Genomic DNA, 18,583 nt, shown 5'->3' with positions numbered 1-18,583 from the left:
TAACATTGAAGAAGCCAAATATATGATATTTCATTTTACAATGGTTGGTCTGATGTTTGATATTCCAAACATGTTGATACTTTACTTATATCTAACAATTATCTTATTATAGAACTCTTTTATTCTTGTAATGCATTAAGTTTATCTATTTATATCAACTAAACCTATTAACATGTAATTTAACAATATTTCAATAAAGAGACCACTGTTTAGTGCCCTTGTATATATATTATCAACTCATCATACATACATCGAAATTATGATTTAAATTAAAGAAAATATTGAGACCTCATGCTAGATTAATGGTTTAACTTAATATAGTTTAAGTTTAAATAAAACTAATATTCTTATATGTATACATCTAGATTTAATTACTGTACAGGTCCCTATAATTGTGTACTTTCTACCCTTTTAGTCCTTGCAATATTTTTAGGTACAATTAAGTCCTCATATTTAGCCGAGTTGGGTCATTCTAGTCCGCAGTGTAGATGGGCAAATGTAAATTATAAGGACTTAATTGTACCTAAAAATATTTCCGTTGACTAGAATGACACAACTCAACCAAATATGAGGACTTAATTGTACCTAAAAATATTAGAAAGACTAAAAAGGCAAAAATTACATAATTATAGGGGCATGTACCGCAATTAAACCATACATCTAACTAGAGAAAATAATATGATATTTATTTTTGATGCTCATTAAATATGACAAACTCATAAATATATAATTGTTGAGTAACAGTTTTATTTGAATAAATATACGAAAAGTTTATGTAATTTATTTGCAAAAAGATTCAAGATTTTTTTTTACTCTTCTTATCTCTTATTTTATTTCTTTGATTATGCTCAGATAATAATCGATGAAAAAAAATCAATTGATCAACTAAAATTTTTTTTGTTAAACATACTATTATTTATTTATTTATTTATTTATTTATTGTTCTTTATATCAGGTGATATTTTGCATAAAAAAATGGTAGTACTTCATAACTACACTAGATAAAAATTAATGCCATAAATTAAAGAAGTACCAAATGATTAAGGAAGTTGCTCGGTGGCATGTACAAAGAAACCAAGTAATGAAAATCCCTAAAATTTTAGGGACGCCGTTAGATGTGTAGTTGTCCAACTAGCCAACCACCCTACTTTATCATGTGCCTTACGCAAGAGGACACTACAAAGACTAGACTTTGTAGTTTTTATAAGTTATTTTAAGTACATTGTGAAACTATATTGCTCACAATGAACTTGTTATAAGTTAGCCAACTAAGTGTTTGGACTGGGGAATAAAATGCTGATTGATTAAAAATAATAATATATAATCATGTTTAGATATTTTATTATTAACTTGGGAATGTGTACTATAGTTAATATTATTATGCATAGTGAAAATATTTCATTACTCCCAAAATTCGGGGCACAGAGTGAAATAAATACTATTGATAGTGAATTCACATTTTTGTCCATAATTAAATTTAATTAAAAAATAATTAATTTAAATAATTAATTATAATAATTAAAATAAATTATAATAAAAATAAATTGAGTCATTTAAATATTATAATAATTAAAATAAATAATAACTAACAAGAACTATTTAATATAATATATATATATATATTACATTATAATAATTAAATTGAAATGACATGTTTGCCTCTATATAATTAAATAAAATAGTTAATAAAAATATTTCATTGTGGTAATTAAAGTAAAATAACACTTTTACCTGGTAGATATTTAATTAAATATATTATTGATAGTGAAATAACAATTTTACCCATAGTTGAGATTTAATTAAGCAATTATAATTAATTTAACTAACTAATTATAATAATTAAAGTAAATTATAATAAACATAAATTGAGTCATTTAAATATTATAATAATTAAAATAAATGATAATTAAAAATAATTGTTTAATATACATATTACATTATAATAGTTAAAGTGAAATAACATTTTTGCCCCTATATAGATTTAATTAAATAAAATAATTAATAAAAATATTTAATTATGATAATTTAAGTGAATTATTAAATTGGTTAATAGTAAAAAGAAATTGTGTATTCTAAATATTTACCTATAACAATTATAAAGACCAGATATTTATTTATATGTAATTATTTTACATATTAACATATTATTACTTAAATGCTCTGTATTTAATTAATTTAAATACAATTTTTTATCCCACTTTTTCATTCTCAATATTTATTATTTTCAATTAAACATATTTTTTATTACCATTATTGTTACTTTTTCCTATTACCATTATCACTGTTTTTTCTGTAACCATTTATTTATGCACACATTATTGTTGTCCTCTCAAAATACTGAGCCAAAAGAAGCACATCTCATGCTCCGTATCTTTGAAAGGAGAGAAGAGAACAACATGCATGCACTTAATGGCATTGTCCCCTTTTGGCGCCGGAAAAAATACTTTTTAAGCAATACAAGATTTGGTGGTTTTCAATTTTTCTATACTTAATTTCATGTAAAATACAATATTTGGACATATAAAAGTGACGAATGTCGTGTGCTTTAGTGGTTAGGGGTTTATCCATAAGGTATGTTATCCCTTGACCCACCCAAATTCAAACCCACTTGGTGTATTTTTTCCACATTTTATTTTTTAATTTAAAAATTACTATTTTTTTAAAATTTTAATAAAATAAATCTTATATACAAATTTTAGTAATTTAAAAGAAGTTTGAATTGATCATGAGGCCTAAGATATATATATATATGTTATAATGTACCATAAATGCTAGAGTGAAACAACAAAAGTTTTTTTTATAAACAATAGCTTGATTGTTTGTAGTGAGTGGAATCAATTTTACCATATTTTAAAAAAAATACAAACCTGAGATGTATTCTTATTAGTTAAATTATTGAAAATCACATATATTTTCTATCGGTAATAACAAAATTTTAAGTTATACTTTATATTTTTTAATATGTGTATTCAAATTTTGGTTATATTAGCACATTATTCTTCATTTAAAATAATTATTTTGTTGGATTATTTTTTTATTTTTTATTTTTTGGTTTTGCCTTTAGGCTTCAGCCCCACTACCATCAAGTCCTGGTTCCATCCCTGTACTTAACTATTGTTTTCATAAACCTTTGACCTTATAGCTAGCTTTCCAAGTTGCATGCCTTCCTTAACAACTTTGCTGCCTAGAGTTTAGTTAAGCCCACAATTCAAAAACAAGGACTGCTAGCTCACGAAAGCCAATGCATGCATCTTTTAAAATGTACAGAAACACATATATTTCCAACTATGTTCAAGCATAGCTTTCAAATAGCATGCCAATTCCTTCATGTTTAATAGGCTATAAATACGAACCCATGTCTCTCCAACCTAGTTATCAGAACTTCATACATTATTAACATGGCTAAGTTCAAGGCTCATTTGATAGCTTTCTCTCTTTTCATGGCCATTAGTGTTTGCACTAGTGACCAAATCTTCTCATGCACACAAACACCTTTCCCTCATGTTTGCACCAGTTCCATGTCCAACACCATTAAAGACTCATTAGGGTTCCTTAACTCTGCCTTACAAGCAGCCCTAGACCATGCAGTGCATAGACATAAGCTTGCATCATCAATAGACCTTAGCTTGTTTGATGAGAGAACTAAGCTGCATGAAATGACTGCCTTAATCTATGTGAAGACACCATTAGCCACCTAAACAAGTGCATGTCTCCAAATTCTGTCCCATTTGATGACTCTCAAACATGGTTAAGTGCAGCTATTGCCAATCAACAAACATGCATGAATGGCTTCATGGACTTCAACGTTGATCCTTCTCAATTACCATTTTTCCCCTTCACATCCAACAACATATCCAAATTCATTAGCAACTCTCTAGTCATCTGTCACGCCCCAGCTCCACAGCTAAGCCCGTTGACAAATCGGCCGCATCCAATGGGACTGGGCCCCATTGGGTGCAAGGACTCAGATTTGACCTGGTCAGAGTCAACATTAACAAGCAGAATAGAAACAGTAGTACAGACCCACAAATAGGATGACAAGATCCGAAATAATACATGTATGGGCTTAAGCAACCCTACAGAAATACAGAGTCATACAAACAGTCTATAGACCAAAATATACAGACGGATACAAGTCTTACTCACATAAGGAAGTTCACAACAAAGATACTACGAAGCAGGAAATACAACTTCCAGATACCCCCGATCCTAAATTTGATCTTCTCCTGTGAGAACAAAAACCACAGAGTGTATGAGCCACAAGGGCCCCAGTAGAATCATAGAAATAACAGATAACACAGATATTGCAGAGTAATTAAAATAATGCACATAGAAATACAGAAAATGCTCAGAATATCGAAGTAATCAGAAATACAAAAAACATGCTGAAAACAGACGTGTACATCTCCCTGACTGATAACAAAAATCAACAGCACGAGGCTAGATCGTCAACTGTGAAGTCAGAACAAAATAGAACTGAATATCAACAGCCGAAGCTGGAGACTACAGAAAACATGTGCACATGACTAGGACTTACTCCTCCTAGCCGGGCGAGCCATGAATGGGATATACTAAAACCGCAGAAATATAGAATACAGACAGAAAGAAATACCGAATAAATAATGCAAGAATAAAATAAATAACAAGTAAATAAATAAATAAATGAAATTACTAAATAATTCAATAATTAAATAATAACAAATGCTAGAAATACGGAATTATACAGTGCGAGAGCCTACCTGGCTCCGAGCTACAGAGTCGGGTTTACCAAGTCCTGCGAACTAAGGCTCACTACAATGATCTAACCTAACAAAATAACTACACTCAGAAATAATTCTCGGGTTGGGCCTAACTTGCAACTATAGCCTAAACTTTACACAACAGGAATTTAAACAACAAACTTCCTAATCACCAAAGGAAGATTCTACAGCTAAAATCAGAACGACCAAGCACATAAATATATACACACACACATAAATAACAACGAATATATATGATTTAAGAAGAAGCCATGCTTTAAAATTTAATTGCTACCACAAAGGAGACATACTAAGGTTGCAGAATAAGTATGCATAATTAAATATATATATATATATACACATATAATTAGACAAATCTACTGAACAAAGCATGCTTACATGGGTGTTTGCATAAGCTAAATCTGGATGTCATGTTGATACAAAAATAATAAACATAGTAAAGTAATTAGAGTCTAGAGATTTCGGAAAATCAGATACTAAAAAGAAATCAAGATCTCATGCATACTATCAAAATCTCATGCTTACCAGCAATAAATACAATTAAAGATTAACTAAGAACATGATTACAATCAACAATTCAGCATGCTTTGCAGGATGACAGATTTACACAAGTGCAAATATATATATATATATAATTTCACAAGGGTATATGAAAATAAATTCCAAAAAGATAATACAAGATGCTACACCTAAATTTTGGAAATATAAATAAACATACAGAATTATCTATACCAAGTTAACTAAAGCAAGGTCCAAAAATTTAATGAAAGAGGTGTGCTCACACTTCAGTACCTACAATCACCATGCTGCACTCACTCTCCAAATAAATAAATACATTTAGCTCAAAAGCATGATTAAAATTAACACACAGTATACCAACAACTGAAAATCACCCGTATGCTAGGATTTCTCAACACAAGTAGTCAGAGTTTACCCAGGTTTCACTATATATAAATATACACAACCTTACATGAATATAGTTATAATTATAAACTAGATGTATGGATCTATATATATAAGGTAAACTTCAAAGCATGATTACATGATCAGGTCCACAAAAGCAAAGGCAAATTCATAAAAACACACACCATGGAATAATTAATTAAAACAAATTAAGGTGATAAACACAAATCATGCTTACTATCATTATTCAAACAAGACACAAGAATATCAAAACCACCTCAAACAAGGGAGAAGAAGCATGCAATTAAGATCAAAGCACCAACAGCCTCATAAGAACAAAACTCCCAACACAAGAGCAACACACCTACCTCTAAGCTTGCCGGCGAAGGGGACTTTCCTCCAAAGTCCAAGCTTTAGACTTCTTCCAAGGAGAAAGAGTTTTCAAGATTGAAGAAGATGCCTTCAGCCCAAGCTCTCTAAAAGCAGCTCCAACTCAAGGAAAAACAGCCGACCAGATCTGGAATTCACGGGTAAAATGACAGAGGGTGGGCTCCACTTCCTGAAAAAATATCAAGATGCTCTCCAGTCAAACTTGGTCAAAGAACCAAGCTAGAGGACATTACACCATCAATAAGGCCATTTCTCAGACTAACTTCTGCCGTCACCGCCGGTTACTCTCCACTGACTTCTCGACATGGCTCTCCATCTATGACTGGAAACTCCTCCAATCATCTAACGTCAAGGCCAATCTTATTGTGGCAAAAGACGACTCTGGTAATTATAAGACGATATCCGAGGCCATTGCAGCTTCTTCGAGGCTAAGAAAGGATACTTCATCAAGGTTCATCATACATGTTAAAGCCAGTTTCTACAAGGAGAATGTAGAAATTAAGACATCGATGACGAACATCATGATCATCGGTGACAACATCAATAAGACCATAGTCACCGGAAGTAAAAATGTCCAAGATGGTTCCACCACCTTCCATTCTGCAACTTTGGGTACGTTCATTCCTATGGGCTTTAAGTTTTTGGGTTGAATCGAGCCAAGCTAATATATTATATTACAGCATGCATGCAGCTGTCATAGGTGATAAATTCATTACATAAGACATAATGTTCGAGAACATGACCCAACCACAAAAACACCAAGTGGTGGCTCTCCGGTCAGGGGTCGATCTTTCGATGTTCTACCGATGTAGTTTCAAGGGCTATCAAGGCACACTCTATGTCTACTCCCAATGCCGATTCTACCAAAACTGTGACATCTACGGCACCATAGACTTCATCTTTGGTGATGCTGCTACTGTCTTACAAAACTGTAATATATACGTAAGAAAACTGATAAGCCAATAGAAGAATACAAGCACAACAAAAGGCAGAACATACCCAAATGAAAACACCGGCATAATTGTACATAATTCAGCGGTGTCGATGACGTCAGAGTTACAATTGGTACAGGGTTCCTTCAAGATGTATCTTGGCCGGCCATGGCAGAAGTACTAAAGGACTGTGTTCATGAAGACATCACTTGGTAGTTTGGTTGATCCGGCAGGGTGGTTGGCATGGGATGGAGACTTAAGTACTTTATATTATGGTAAGTATGTGAACACTAGAGCTGGGGCTTTAACTTCTGGTAGAGTTAAATAGCCAGGGTATCATGTTATAACTAGTGCTTCAGAGGCCAGAAAGTGAGAGAATGTTCATTTACTCAGCAACACATTCATAGTAGATAGCATCCTCTAATTCCTCACCAAAAAACACAGGAAAATTCATACAAGTTTTTAGAGAAACTAAAAAACCTGAGATATAAAAACATTCCATCATCCATTAAAACAAATAACATAGCAACCTAGACTAGGCTTGGTGAGTCACACCCAAACGTGGCATAATATGGCTAACTAAACCTCTTTAAACCTCTTTGCCTTGAACTAAACCAAATCTCCCAGATCTTTCAATTTCCACCATTCATTCTATACCTTCAGATACTGCCTAGAACATGACCCACAAGCCTTGATGATCTCCATCTCCTCCATGCATTCAATCCCATCTCAAGCCTTCAAGTAACCTACCGACTTTTTAAACATCTAAATTTTCCAAACTGCCCTCTATTCAATCTGCAAAACACTGCACATCTAGCACTCTTTTCACAGAACACTTCATCAGCTCCAATTGCTAACCACCTCTAGCACTCCCTTCTTCAATCACAGCCTAACAGAAAGTTCACTTTTAGGAATTTCTTGGCCAAAGATTCATGAATTTCAGCTACTGGAGTTCCTTTCACTTCAGGGCTTTAAGATTATTAGAATTGATTGAAGCTCTACAGAATTTCAGAAAGAATGAAGTGAAGAACTAAGACATTGACGCAAGTGGTTGTCCTGGTGTAAATATTTTTTTATTAAGGGGTAAGTTGGTCCTTTCAGGTATTTGGAAATTCAGTATTTCCGTTGAGGTCTGAGTGGGAAGAAATGGAAGGTTGTGATCTAATTCATCAAGGGGATTAGCATCAGTTCGAGGCATTCTCGAGATTGGTGTTTGAAAGGACGGCTAGGATCTGATCATCAAAAAGGTTGGCTTTAGTTTAAGGCAAGGTTGATAAGCAGTTTGATGTACCGGGTTGCAGCACGTGGCTAGCTTAGTCACCTAGTCTATTTCATTTTGATCATTGAACTTTCATTTAGTTTATATAGTCTTGTGTATTGTTAGTTTTAGTGACTTTTTTTTTCTAAATTCCTACTATGTTTTCATCTTCTATGAATTTTCTTGGCTTGTATAAACTTTGGTGTTTATGATGAATAACAAAGTTGTTTCTCATGAAGTGTAGATGCTATATAGTAATTGTTAGTAGTATCAGAGCTATATAGTGTGCCTTTTGGGCTGTTCTTTGTGATCTGCTGTTTTGGTATTGTGTGTGAGGTGTAGAAGGAGTTTCAAGTTGTTTTTACTGTTGAGATTTGATTATTGTATATGTGGGGTTTTGTGTTGGCTAGAGCCTCTGTGAAAAAGTGATCTAAGGTCTATCTATGAGCAAGGAAGAGATTAAATCTACTAAAGAAATGGCTTCTAGCTCAACTTCAGCTCCAACACCAGACATATCTCATACTTTGCTACCAGTTTTCAGAGGTGAAGGTTATGAACACTGGAGTTATAGGATGAAGACCTTCTTTAGGTCTCAGAGGCTGTGGAAGGTGATAGAAGAGGGAATTAGTACAGAAGAGCCAACTAAAAAAGAAATTGAAGATGATGCAAAGGCTCTCAGCAGTAGATGAAACAATTCTACACAGAATTGTGAGGTTTGATTCAGCAAAGGAGGCCTAGGATCACATAAAAAATGAGAACCAGGGTACTTCAAGGATGGTTCCAATTAGGCAGCAAACCTTGAGGCAAAGATTTGATCTATTGCAGATGAAGGAAGAGGAGACAGTCCAACATTATATTACAAGAGTGTTAGCTGTGGTGAATCAGATAAGAGGCATGGGAAGTGAATTAAAAGATACTAATGTGGTCTTAAAGGTAATGAGAAGTTTATTATCAAGATTTGTGCATGCAGTGACTTCAATTGAAGAGGCTAGGTACATGTCTAAAGTAACACTTGATGAATTGAGTGGCTCTCCTCAAGCACATGAGGCCAAGTTTAATCAATTTATTGAAAGGCCTGAAAGACATGAAGCCTTTGTGATGCAGGAAGATGCAAGAAGTGGTAGGACTAATTGGAGAGGAAGATGTAGTGGAAGAGCTAGTGATAATTCAAGAGGAGGTGATCAAAGACCAAGTATGCAAAGGCAACAGAATTTCAATGAATATAGTAGAGGTGGCTCAGGGGCATTTGGCAGATTTAGTAGAGGTCAGAGGCAGCCTAGGCAGAGCTTTAACAAAAAAAATTTGCAAAATGTTCAGTGTTTCAGATGCAAGAAGTATGGGTACTATCAATCACACTATTGGTCCACACAAGATAAAAATGCAAGTGAAGCAGGAAGTTCTTCTAATGTACCAAATCCTGGTGATTATGGGCATTTGTTTATGGTTCATAATGGGCAAGGACTAGAGAGTCCTTCTATCTGGCTATTAGATAGTGGGACATCTAGCCATATGACTGGAAGAAGGGAGCTATTTCATAATTTAGATGAAACACTGCAGCATAAAGTCAGACTTGGTGATGATAAAGAAATTAATGTGTGTGGCAGAGGTTCTGCTGAAATCAGAATGTTTGATAGCAAATTGAGATTGAATAATGGTGTTCAGTATGTTCCTTCACTGGCTCATAATTTATTAAGTGTAGGACAGCTCAATAAAGGAGGCTATGATGTCAATTTCAGTAAAAACTATGGGTGTATAATTAGAGATGGAAGCACTAGGAGAAATTTGTTTAGAATTTAGAAGAAAAATAACAACTTGTTTCCTGTGGAATTTGCTAGTAAAGATCAAGTCAATTTGGCAAAGAATGAGGAATTGGCAGTATTGTGGCATAAGTGGTATGGGCATTTGAATTTTCAGAGTTTGAAAGTGCTTGCACACAGGAAATGGATCTGGGTTTACCTGAAATTGAGAAGGAAAATTTTTGTGAAGAATGTATATTTGGAAAGCTAGCAAGCTATCTGATGCACGGTATACTTGAACCTGTTGATTCGGCTTCGAATGCCGGTAGCAAGTTGTCCAAACCCTATTGATCAAAGATAGCCAGGAATTGGGATGAGTAAAATCTTATTACTCAAGAAAATGATGATCACAAAACTGATTTTCCTCTTGCCTGTAGGCTTACATTAAATAGGCAAAAATAGCACTAAAAAAGGAGATAATTCTAAAATTTACCAAAAATAGTAAATTCTCAAATATCAGCAAGAAATAAAAGATCTAACAAAATAAAGACTATTGCCACAAATGGCTTACAAATCAAAGATTTCTATCCTAAGATATAACGAAATCAATTATTACTAAAAACGGCAAAATTAGGGTTTCGAGGCCTAAACGATGGAATTTGGCCAAATTTTGGTATGACTCACGAGTTTGTTGTGTTTTTTGTTCCTTAACCCGTTTCACATCAAATAGACCCGATACAACCATAAAATCCCATCACCCGCCAAATTATCAAAATGCCCTTGCCTCTTACTTCTCCATGTACACACATGAGACGTCGTCAATACGCCCGTTATCATTCTCCCCAGGTTAGAGAGAATTCACCCTCGAATTGTCATCGTCAGAAGAGTCATCGTAATAGGGTATCAAGTGCTTGACATCGAAGACATCGGCCATCCGGATGTGGCTCTGGAGCTGAAGTCGGTATGCATTGGAATTGATCTTCTTAATGACCTCGACGGGCCCAATTTTCTTGGCCTTAAGCTTGTTGTACTCTCCAGTTGGAAAACGCTCCTTAGACAACACAGTCCACACAAAGTCTCCAACCTCAAACTCAACATGGTGGCACCGCTGGTCGGCATACTGGTTGTAACTTGTGTTGGAGGCGTTCAAGTTGTCAAGGATGGTCTTGTAAATGTTCTATAAGCTCGTTACAAAGTCAGCGCTTTCCCATGGATCCGAGTCTTCGTTCGTAGGGGAATCAAGTTGAGGGGTCCACGAGGAATTGTCGAGTACACCACCTGAAATAGACTGAACCCCGTACTTCTGTTTGTAGCATGGTTGTGAGCCAATATGCTTGACTCAATCTCACATCCCACCCTTTAGAATGATCCTCCACAAGACAACGAAGCAAGTTGCCCAGTGAGCGGTTAACGACTTCAGTTTGTCCATCCATCTGAGGGTGATAGGCACTGCTATGGTTGAGTCGAGTGTTCACCATCTTCCACACACTTCGCCAAAAGTGGCTAAGAAACCTTGTATCTCGATTGGAGATAATTGAAGATGGTAGGCCGTGGAGGCGGTAGACATCACGGAAGAATAGCTGGGCTATATTGATAGCATCCATCGTCTTCTTGCAAGGAATGAAGTACACCATTTTGGAGAAACGGTCTACCACCACAAAGATTGAGTCGTTACCACACTGAGTACGCGGCAAACCTAGCACAAAGTCGATACTGATGTCCATCCATAGCTAAGAAGGTATGGGCAATGGCATATAGAGGCCAGCATTAGTTGTGCCCCCTTTGGAGATCTGGCATATTCGGCATCGTTGAATAAACTTTTCAACATCCGTACGCATGTCTGGCCAGAAGTAGGAAGACTGAATCAACTTGAGCATTCTGTCCCTCCCCACATGGCCTTCACCGTGCAGCTCTATGATAATTTGCACCTGTAAACTGCAATCTGTAACACAAAGTTGGTTTCCCCGGAACAAGAAACCATCCTAGAGTAGGAAATCTATCTGTTTTGCAGCCTGTACATTTAGGAGGATCTCCGAGAAATATGTTTCAGTCACAAACAAATCACGAAAATAGTCAAAACCAGGTACTTCGATTCTCAATGTGACTAGAAGGTTGCTTTGCCTACTGAGTGCATTCGCCACACGATTAGAGACCCTTGCTTTATGCTTCACAACAAAGGTAAACTCATCTAGAAAGTTCACATATCGTCCATGGCGAGATGACACCTTATCTTGTTGATGTATATGCCGTAGGGCGGCATGGTCTGTGTATCGAATGAACTCCCGATGAATGAGGTAATGCCACCACCGCTTGATAGCTTGCACCACAGCGTAAAACTCAACGTTGTAGGTGCTGTAATTCAAGCATGTTCCCGATAGCTTCTCACTGAAAATGTGACAGACCGCCCTTGCTGGCTTAGGACACCTCCAATGCCCACCTTGGACGCGTCTGTGTGCAGCTCAAATGGGTGGGTAAATTCAGGAAGTGCCAAGACAGGGGCGGTATTCAAGCGGTCCTTCATCAACCGAAAAGCAGCCTCGGCGTCAGAAGTCCATGTAAATTTGTTGCCCTTCATGTACTCAGTCAATGGTGCCATGATGCTGCCAAAGTGAGCGATGAACTGCCGATAGAAGGATGCAAGGCCGTGGAAGCTTCGCACCTCGGTGATAGTTGTTGGAGTCGGCTAATCTTGTATTGCCTTGATCTTGGCATCGTCCATTTGTATACGTTCCCCTGAAACAACATAACCCAAAAACAGTACCTTGGGTGTCAAAAAAACACACTTCTTCTTTGCCTCATAGAACTGTTGGGATTTAAGAATGGTGAGCATATCCCGAACATGTACAAGATGTGCCTTCTCGTCAGGGCTATAAATGAGGATGTCATCGAAATACACGCCTACAAATTTGCCAATGAATTAACACGGGAGTTGGTTCATGACCCTCATGAATGTGCTAAGGGCATTAGAAAGCCCAAAAGGCATTACCATCCACTCGTATAACCCTTCACACGTCTTGAACGCTATCTTCCACTCGTCACTAGGCCGCACACAAATCTAGTAAAACCCGCTCTTCAAGTCTAGGCGCGTGAACACCGTCTTGCCGCTAATCTGGTCAAGCTGATCATCTAATTGAGGAATAGAGAATCAATACCTAATAGTTATTTTATTGATGGCCCGGCTGTCTACACACATGCGCCAAGTGCCGTCTTTCTTTGGTGTCAATAAGGCGGGGACCGCGTATGGGCTCATGCTCTCGCGGATATGTCCTTTCGTAAACAATTCTTCTAATTAACACCTTAGTTCTTCATGCTCCCTCAGACTCATCTGGTAGTGTGGTAGGTGTGGTAAGATAGAGCCAAACTGGAGCTCTATCTGATGCTGTATATCCCGCAGGGGTGGAAGCCCTTTTGGTAAATCTTCAGGGAAGACTTCTTGGAACTCATCAAGTAAAGGAAGAATGATTTTTGGTATTTCTGGCTTCTCCAAGCCTTCGGTGATTGTCTTCCCGAGCAAGATAAAAGCAGTGCCTGAATCCTATAACTCCCTCCCAAATGGTGCATAGGATAGCAAGTTGGTGTTGGTAACCTTTCGTGTTTCCACGGGCTTGTTGGGCACCAACACTATCTTCACGCCATTGTAGATGAAGCTATAAGAGTGTTCGCGGCCATCGTGTATCACCTTCCGATCATATTGCCAAGGCCTGATTAACAATAAATAACAGGCATCCATAGGCACAACGTCACACCATACTTTATCTCTGTACTTCGGGCAAATTGAGAAGGAGATCAAAGCGCGCTTGAATACCATAAGTTCGCCACCCCGCTTGAGCCAAGCAAGCTTGTACGGTGTCGGGTGTTGCTCAGTGGTGATATTCAGCTTCTATACTGCTTTATCAGAGATAATGTTCACACAGCTCCCTGCATCAATCATAAGCTTGTATACCTTCCCAAAAATAGTACAGGTGGACTGGAAGATGTTAGATCGCCACCAATCATCTTCTGAAGCCTTGGGTGTAAAGCAGGATCTTCGTACGACCAAGGCCATACCTACGTCATCTTCAACAATCTCCTCATTAAGGACATCTTTGTCAAATATAGGCAGAAGAATGTCTCCCGTATCCCCTTCTTCCTTGGCAAGCATAACTCTCTTTCCTACTTTCCTGTAATCCGCTTGGCGATACCCCTTTTCTCCACAACTGAAACGCTGAATGGTGCTATTGGTTCCCCTAGTCATGCTAGGTCCTAGGGGGAGCAATGTCCGGGTGCCCCACTTTCTATCGATTGCCATTCCTCTCATTTTTCATAGGGTCTCTCTTTCGTGTTATTTTTATTTCTTTTTATATTGATATTGTTCACATTATTATTGATCCATCTTCACTTTAGTTAAATAACAATCCTTGTGTTTCTAATCACTATTCCCTATGGATACGACTACCCACTCACCAAGGTATTATTTCTTCGACAAACCCGTATACTTGCTGTACATACGTAAAAGGTGTTGTGTCAAGGTCTTACGGGATCAGAAGAGTAAAACAATGATTGAACACAATCATGATCCGGCAAGAAATAAGACAAAATTCACAGAAATGAAAAGTCAAAGAGAAGGAGAGGGACAGCGGAAGAAATGGAGTCGAACAACGCGATCGGCGGCTAAGTTTTAAAGTGAAACGGTGGAAGCCGATCGGTCACGACCGAGCACACACGGAATACGTGCGTGCTCGGATCATACAGGAGTTAGGGTATGAATTCGAGGCAAGCACGATCGTGCATAAGATGTGGCTCTCCCCTTGAAAATCTTAGCACAACTTTTCAAAACCTCGTGGAGTGAGACACGATCGTGTCAAGCACATGATGTTCGTGCTTACCCTTCTAGCAAATGAAGTGATTTTAGCACCTAGGGCTTAATTGTGACTAGGGACCTTCTGCCTGGACCAAAGGGTTAAGTCTACACAAAGGAATAGGGTTTATCAGTTGGAATCCCTAGAGTGTCTTGCAACTGTACACAGTGCGAGGTGTTGAGATTGATCGATTTCTCCACTGGGACTTGGTGTAGAGTTAGTCATGGTTGACCATAGATTTAGGACCATGTATCTTAGGATCTCCACGACTCATTAATGCATTAGTTAGGAAGCATAATAGTTGGTTTTGCACTTGAAACGATTATCTTAGCCGGAACAGTATCCAAGTACCCCACTTCTATCGATTGCCTTATCTCTCACCTACTTGCGCTTCTTTTCTAATTTCTTTTACTCTTGTTTATACCACACCTTATCAACACAATCATTGTTCATTTTCACTTGGTTAAGTAGAAATTTAAGTATTTTTACTCCATCCTCCCTGTGGATACGATAACCCACTCACCTGGGAATTTATTACTCGACAAATCCGTGCACGACCATGCGGATTTCTGCAATAATACTTTATGATAAATAAGTCACTTATACTTAGAACTTTGAAGAGTATAATTTGGGTTGACTTGAGTGAGTTTACACACACTTACACAATTTCGGGTTTGTTGTCCTTTTTGATTCAAGTTTTTAGCTAGAACATTGATTTTTCGTATTTAGTGTTGAAACTTCCTTACTTGTAGAATGCTCTCCTTGCATGCTTTAGAGAACTTATGTCCGAGCACTTTTATTATTTCTTTCTTCTATGCTTCAATGTTTTATTTTTGCTAAAGGACAAGTAAAAGTTTAAGTATGGGGGAGTTTGATAAGTGCTTGTGTGATAAGAATGAGAAGTGTTCTTTCCTTATGATGAGCATTACTTTTATCAGGTTTTAGCACTAATACTTTTGCATTTGTGTTACTTTCATGCATATAGGGTTGTGAAGCTAAGTATTGAGAAAAGAAGCCAAAAGTAGATCGTAATCGCATTATTTGGTGGAATCTTGGAAGGAACAAACGCGAAGACACATGTGGGACTCCAAGATACGTGAATGTGTGCCAACCTCCATGAATTCAAGTTACTACAATGGATTGGAGGGGCACAAAGGCAGTCACATTTGCATATCCCGACTCGTTCATTGATGACAAGATCTCCGCCAATAATGCTTTTGATTGAAGAAAATGTGCAATCTATTGCATAAGCGTGTGCCCGTTTATGTTGCCTCAATGAAGAGTGAGGAATTGGGAGTATTCTAGCCGACTACTATAGCAGTACTGTTCACAGCCGGCCGAAAATGAGATTTCTAGAGAATCCACATGGGTGTGTGGAAATTCCCTATGCCGGTGTGGAAATTCTCCAAGCCCGTGGGAAACAACCACATGGCATGTGGATGCCCGATTCCAGCCTATTTAAGCCGCGATTCAGCTCGATTTTGGGTATTTTTTCACCTCTTCTCTTCCACTTTTCTCCATCGTTTGGGAGGCTGTTGGCTAGGGTTTTGAGAGGCTTTTGGCGGAGTGGATTTAAGGATTCGATATCGCGATTCGCTTGGAAGAACATTATTGGGGGAGCTTTTGTCGGTATAGATCCGGTGAGGTGTGCCCTAGGCCGGACAAGGGAACCCTTGGAGAAGACTCAACTACTCCACAGGACCATCGACATGAACACCGAGGGGTTTTTTTTAATAGATTACTTGTTTTTACATTCGATTTCATTGTTGATTGTAACTAGCTCTATGGAGAGCTAAACCCCCTATTTGTGAGCCCTAGGATGCTATTGTTTCTTTAAACCTTTTATTATGCTTTCCTTTATTTATGTTTTAATTGAGTTCCAATCTCGAATGCTTGTTGAATGATTTCTCCCTTAGAGTGACACTAGGGTTGAGAGTTTATATTGGTAACCTCTGTGGATGGGTGACACACCATGAGGGTTAGACAAAGCTAGATTGGAGAGGGTTGAGAGGGTGAGTTGAGAGGTAGCGGAGTGTCCCCTTTCCCCTTCAATTTGATTTACTCTACCTTCACGTTCCAAGAGTTCTTTGCGGTCATAGTAGAGTGAACGGGCTAAGGGATGACCTTCCGCTGGGGCTTAGTTGCAAAGGCAACGGAGTGAAGCGTTGAAGTGATTTTAGCACATAGGGCTTAATTGACACTAGGGACCTTCCACCTGGACCAAAGGGTTAGGTCTACACATAGGAATAGGGTTTATCACTTAGAATCCCTAGAGCGTCTTGCAACTGTACACAGTGTGAGGTGTTGAGATTGATCGATTTCTCCACCGGGACTTGGTGTAGAGTTAGTCATGGTTGACCTTAGATTTGGGACCATGTATCTTAGGATCTGTGCGACTGATTAATATATTAGTTACGAAGCATAATAGTTGGTTTTGCACTTGAAATGATTATCTTATGCGGAACAGTATTCAAGTACCCCATTTCTATTGATTGCCTTATCTTTCACCTACTTGCGCTTCTTTTTATTTTTTTCTTTTACTCTTGTTTACACCACACCTTATTAACACAATCATTGTTCATTTTCACTTGGTTAAGTAGCAATTTAAGTATTTTTACTCCCTACTCCATGTGGATACGATAACCCACTCACCTGGGAATTTATTACTCGACAAACCCGTGCACTTGCGGGTAACATGCAAGGGGCGTTGTCATCTCTCTTCAACAAATTTAGACATTTGGGCCATATGGTGCTCCAGATTCCATACTGTGGCATTAGTGTTCCTGATCATCTCTTCATGATTCGTAAGACGACTCTCTGTACCCTTCATGAATTGACTAAGCAACCAGATGAATTCAGCAATTGAATCTGAAGAGGATGAGGGTTGTGATGATTGCGTGCTCGGCGGAGGAGTTCTATTTTGTTGACCTTGCTCTTGTCCTAATTGGTTACATGAAAACTTAAGATGGTTTTTTCCACCCCGGATTGTAGATGTTGATGTATGGGTTATTTTGGAATTGACGATTCTGTGCAACAAAATCCACTTGTTCAAACTAACCTACACCCATATCATCAGAGCCACTAGTCTCACATGGGGCACCCAACTATCACCAAATGGTCCACTACCTGAGGAGATGGATTGCATTGCATCTAATCGCTTTGTGATTGCTTCAACCTGTGCTGCCAATGTGGTGACAACATCTACTTGGTAAATCTCGGCTACCTTGACTGGTTTGCTTCACTCAGAACTTCATTAGTAGCCATTGCTTGACATTTCATGGATTAACGTGTATGCCACACTTGGTTGCTTGTTGCATAACTATCCCCAGAGGCTGCATTGAGCATTTACTTGGTAGATATATTCAGCCCATTATAAAAAATATGGATTTACATCCATTCCACAATTCCATGAGGTGGGCACTTTCTCAACATTTCCTTATACCTTTCCCAAGCATCGTACAAGAATTCGGACTCAAACTATGTAAAGGAAGAAATATCATTTCTCAATTTAGTGATCTTTGCCGAAGGGAAATATTTTGTGATGAAAGTGTCCGAGGTTTGCTTCCATGTTGTCAATGACGCTTTCGGCAAGGAATTTAGCCACTATCTGGCCCTTTCTCGCAATGTGAATCGATGGCAGACGACCTCCTCAGAGACGTTGTTCACCTTAAAGGTATTGCAAATCTCAAGGAAATTCCTAATGTGCTCATATGGGTCTTCATCTTGAAATCCATCCAACTAACACGTTTATTGTACCAATTGAATA

At 37.7% G+C, this 18,583-nt stretch overlaps 1 protein-coding gene, 1 non-coding gene and 1 pseudogene across 2 annotated transcripts; all 3 read left to right on the top strand.

Moving 5' to 3' along the window:
• The first annotated feature begins 3,398 nt into the window (after positions 1–3,398).
• Positions 3,399–7,960, top strand: LOC120282849 (annotated as a pseudogene).
• A 1,057-nt stretch (positions 7,961–9,017) lies between these two features.
• On the top strand, positions 9,018–10,040 carry LOC120282847. The gene has a single exon (XM_039289685.1). It carries the CDS (start codon positions 9,018–9,020, stop codon positions 10,038–10,040), a length of 1,023 nt encoding a protein of 340 aa, XP_039145619.1.
• Positions 10,041–18,220: 8,180 nt separating this feature from the next.
• LOC120283135 lies at positions 18,221–18,327 on the top strand. Its single transcript, XR_005543136.1, has one exon. It is a non-coding gene; the product is annotated as a small nucleolar RNA R71 (small nucleolar RNA).
• The last annotated feature ends 256 nt before the right edge of the window (positions 18,328–18,583 follow it).

This window comes from Dioscorea cayenensis, chromosome 18 (genome assembly GCF_009730915.1).
Source record: "Dioscorea cayenensis subsp. rotundata cultivar TDr96_F1 chromosome 18, TDr96_F1_v2_PseudoChromosome.rev07_lg8_w22 25.fasta, whole genome shotgun sequence".
NCBI classification, from domain to species: Eukaryota; Viridiplantae; Streptophyta; class Magnoliopsida; order Dioscoreales; family Dioscoreaceae; genus Dioscorea; species Dioscorea cayenensis.
This window is presented reverse-complemented; position numbering and strand designations above follow the sequence as displayed.

Excerpts from the sequence above, each read along its gene's own strand:
- LOC120282847 (XM_039289685.1), top strand. The coding sequence starts at position 9,018 with ATGGTTCCAATTAGGCAGCAAACCTTGAGGCAAAGATTTGATCTATTG.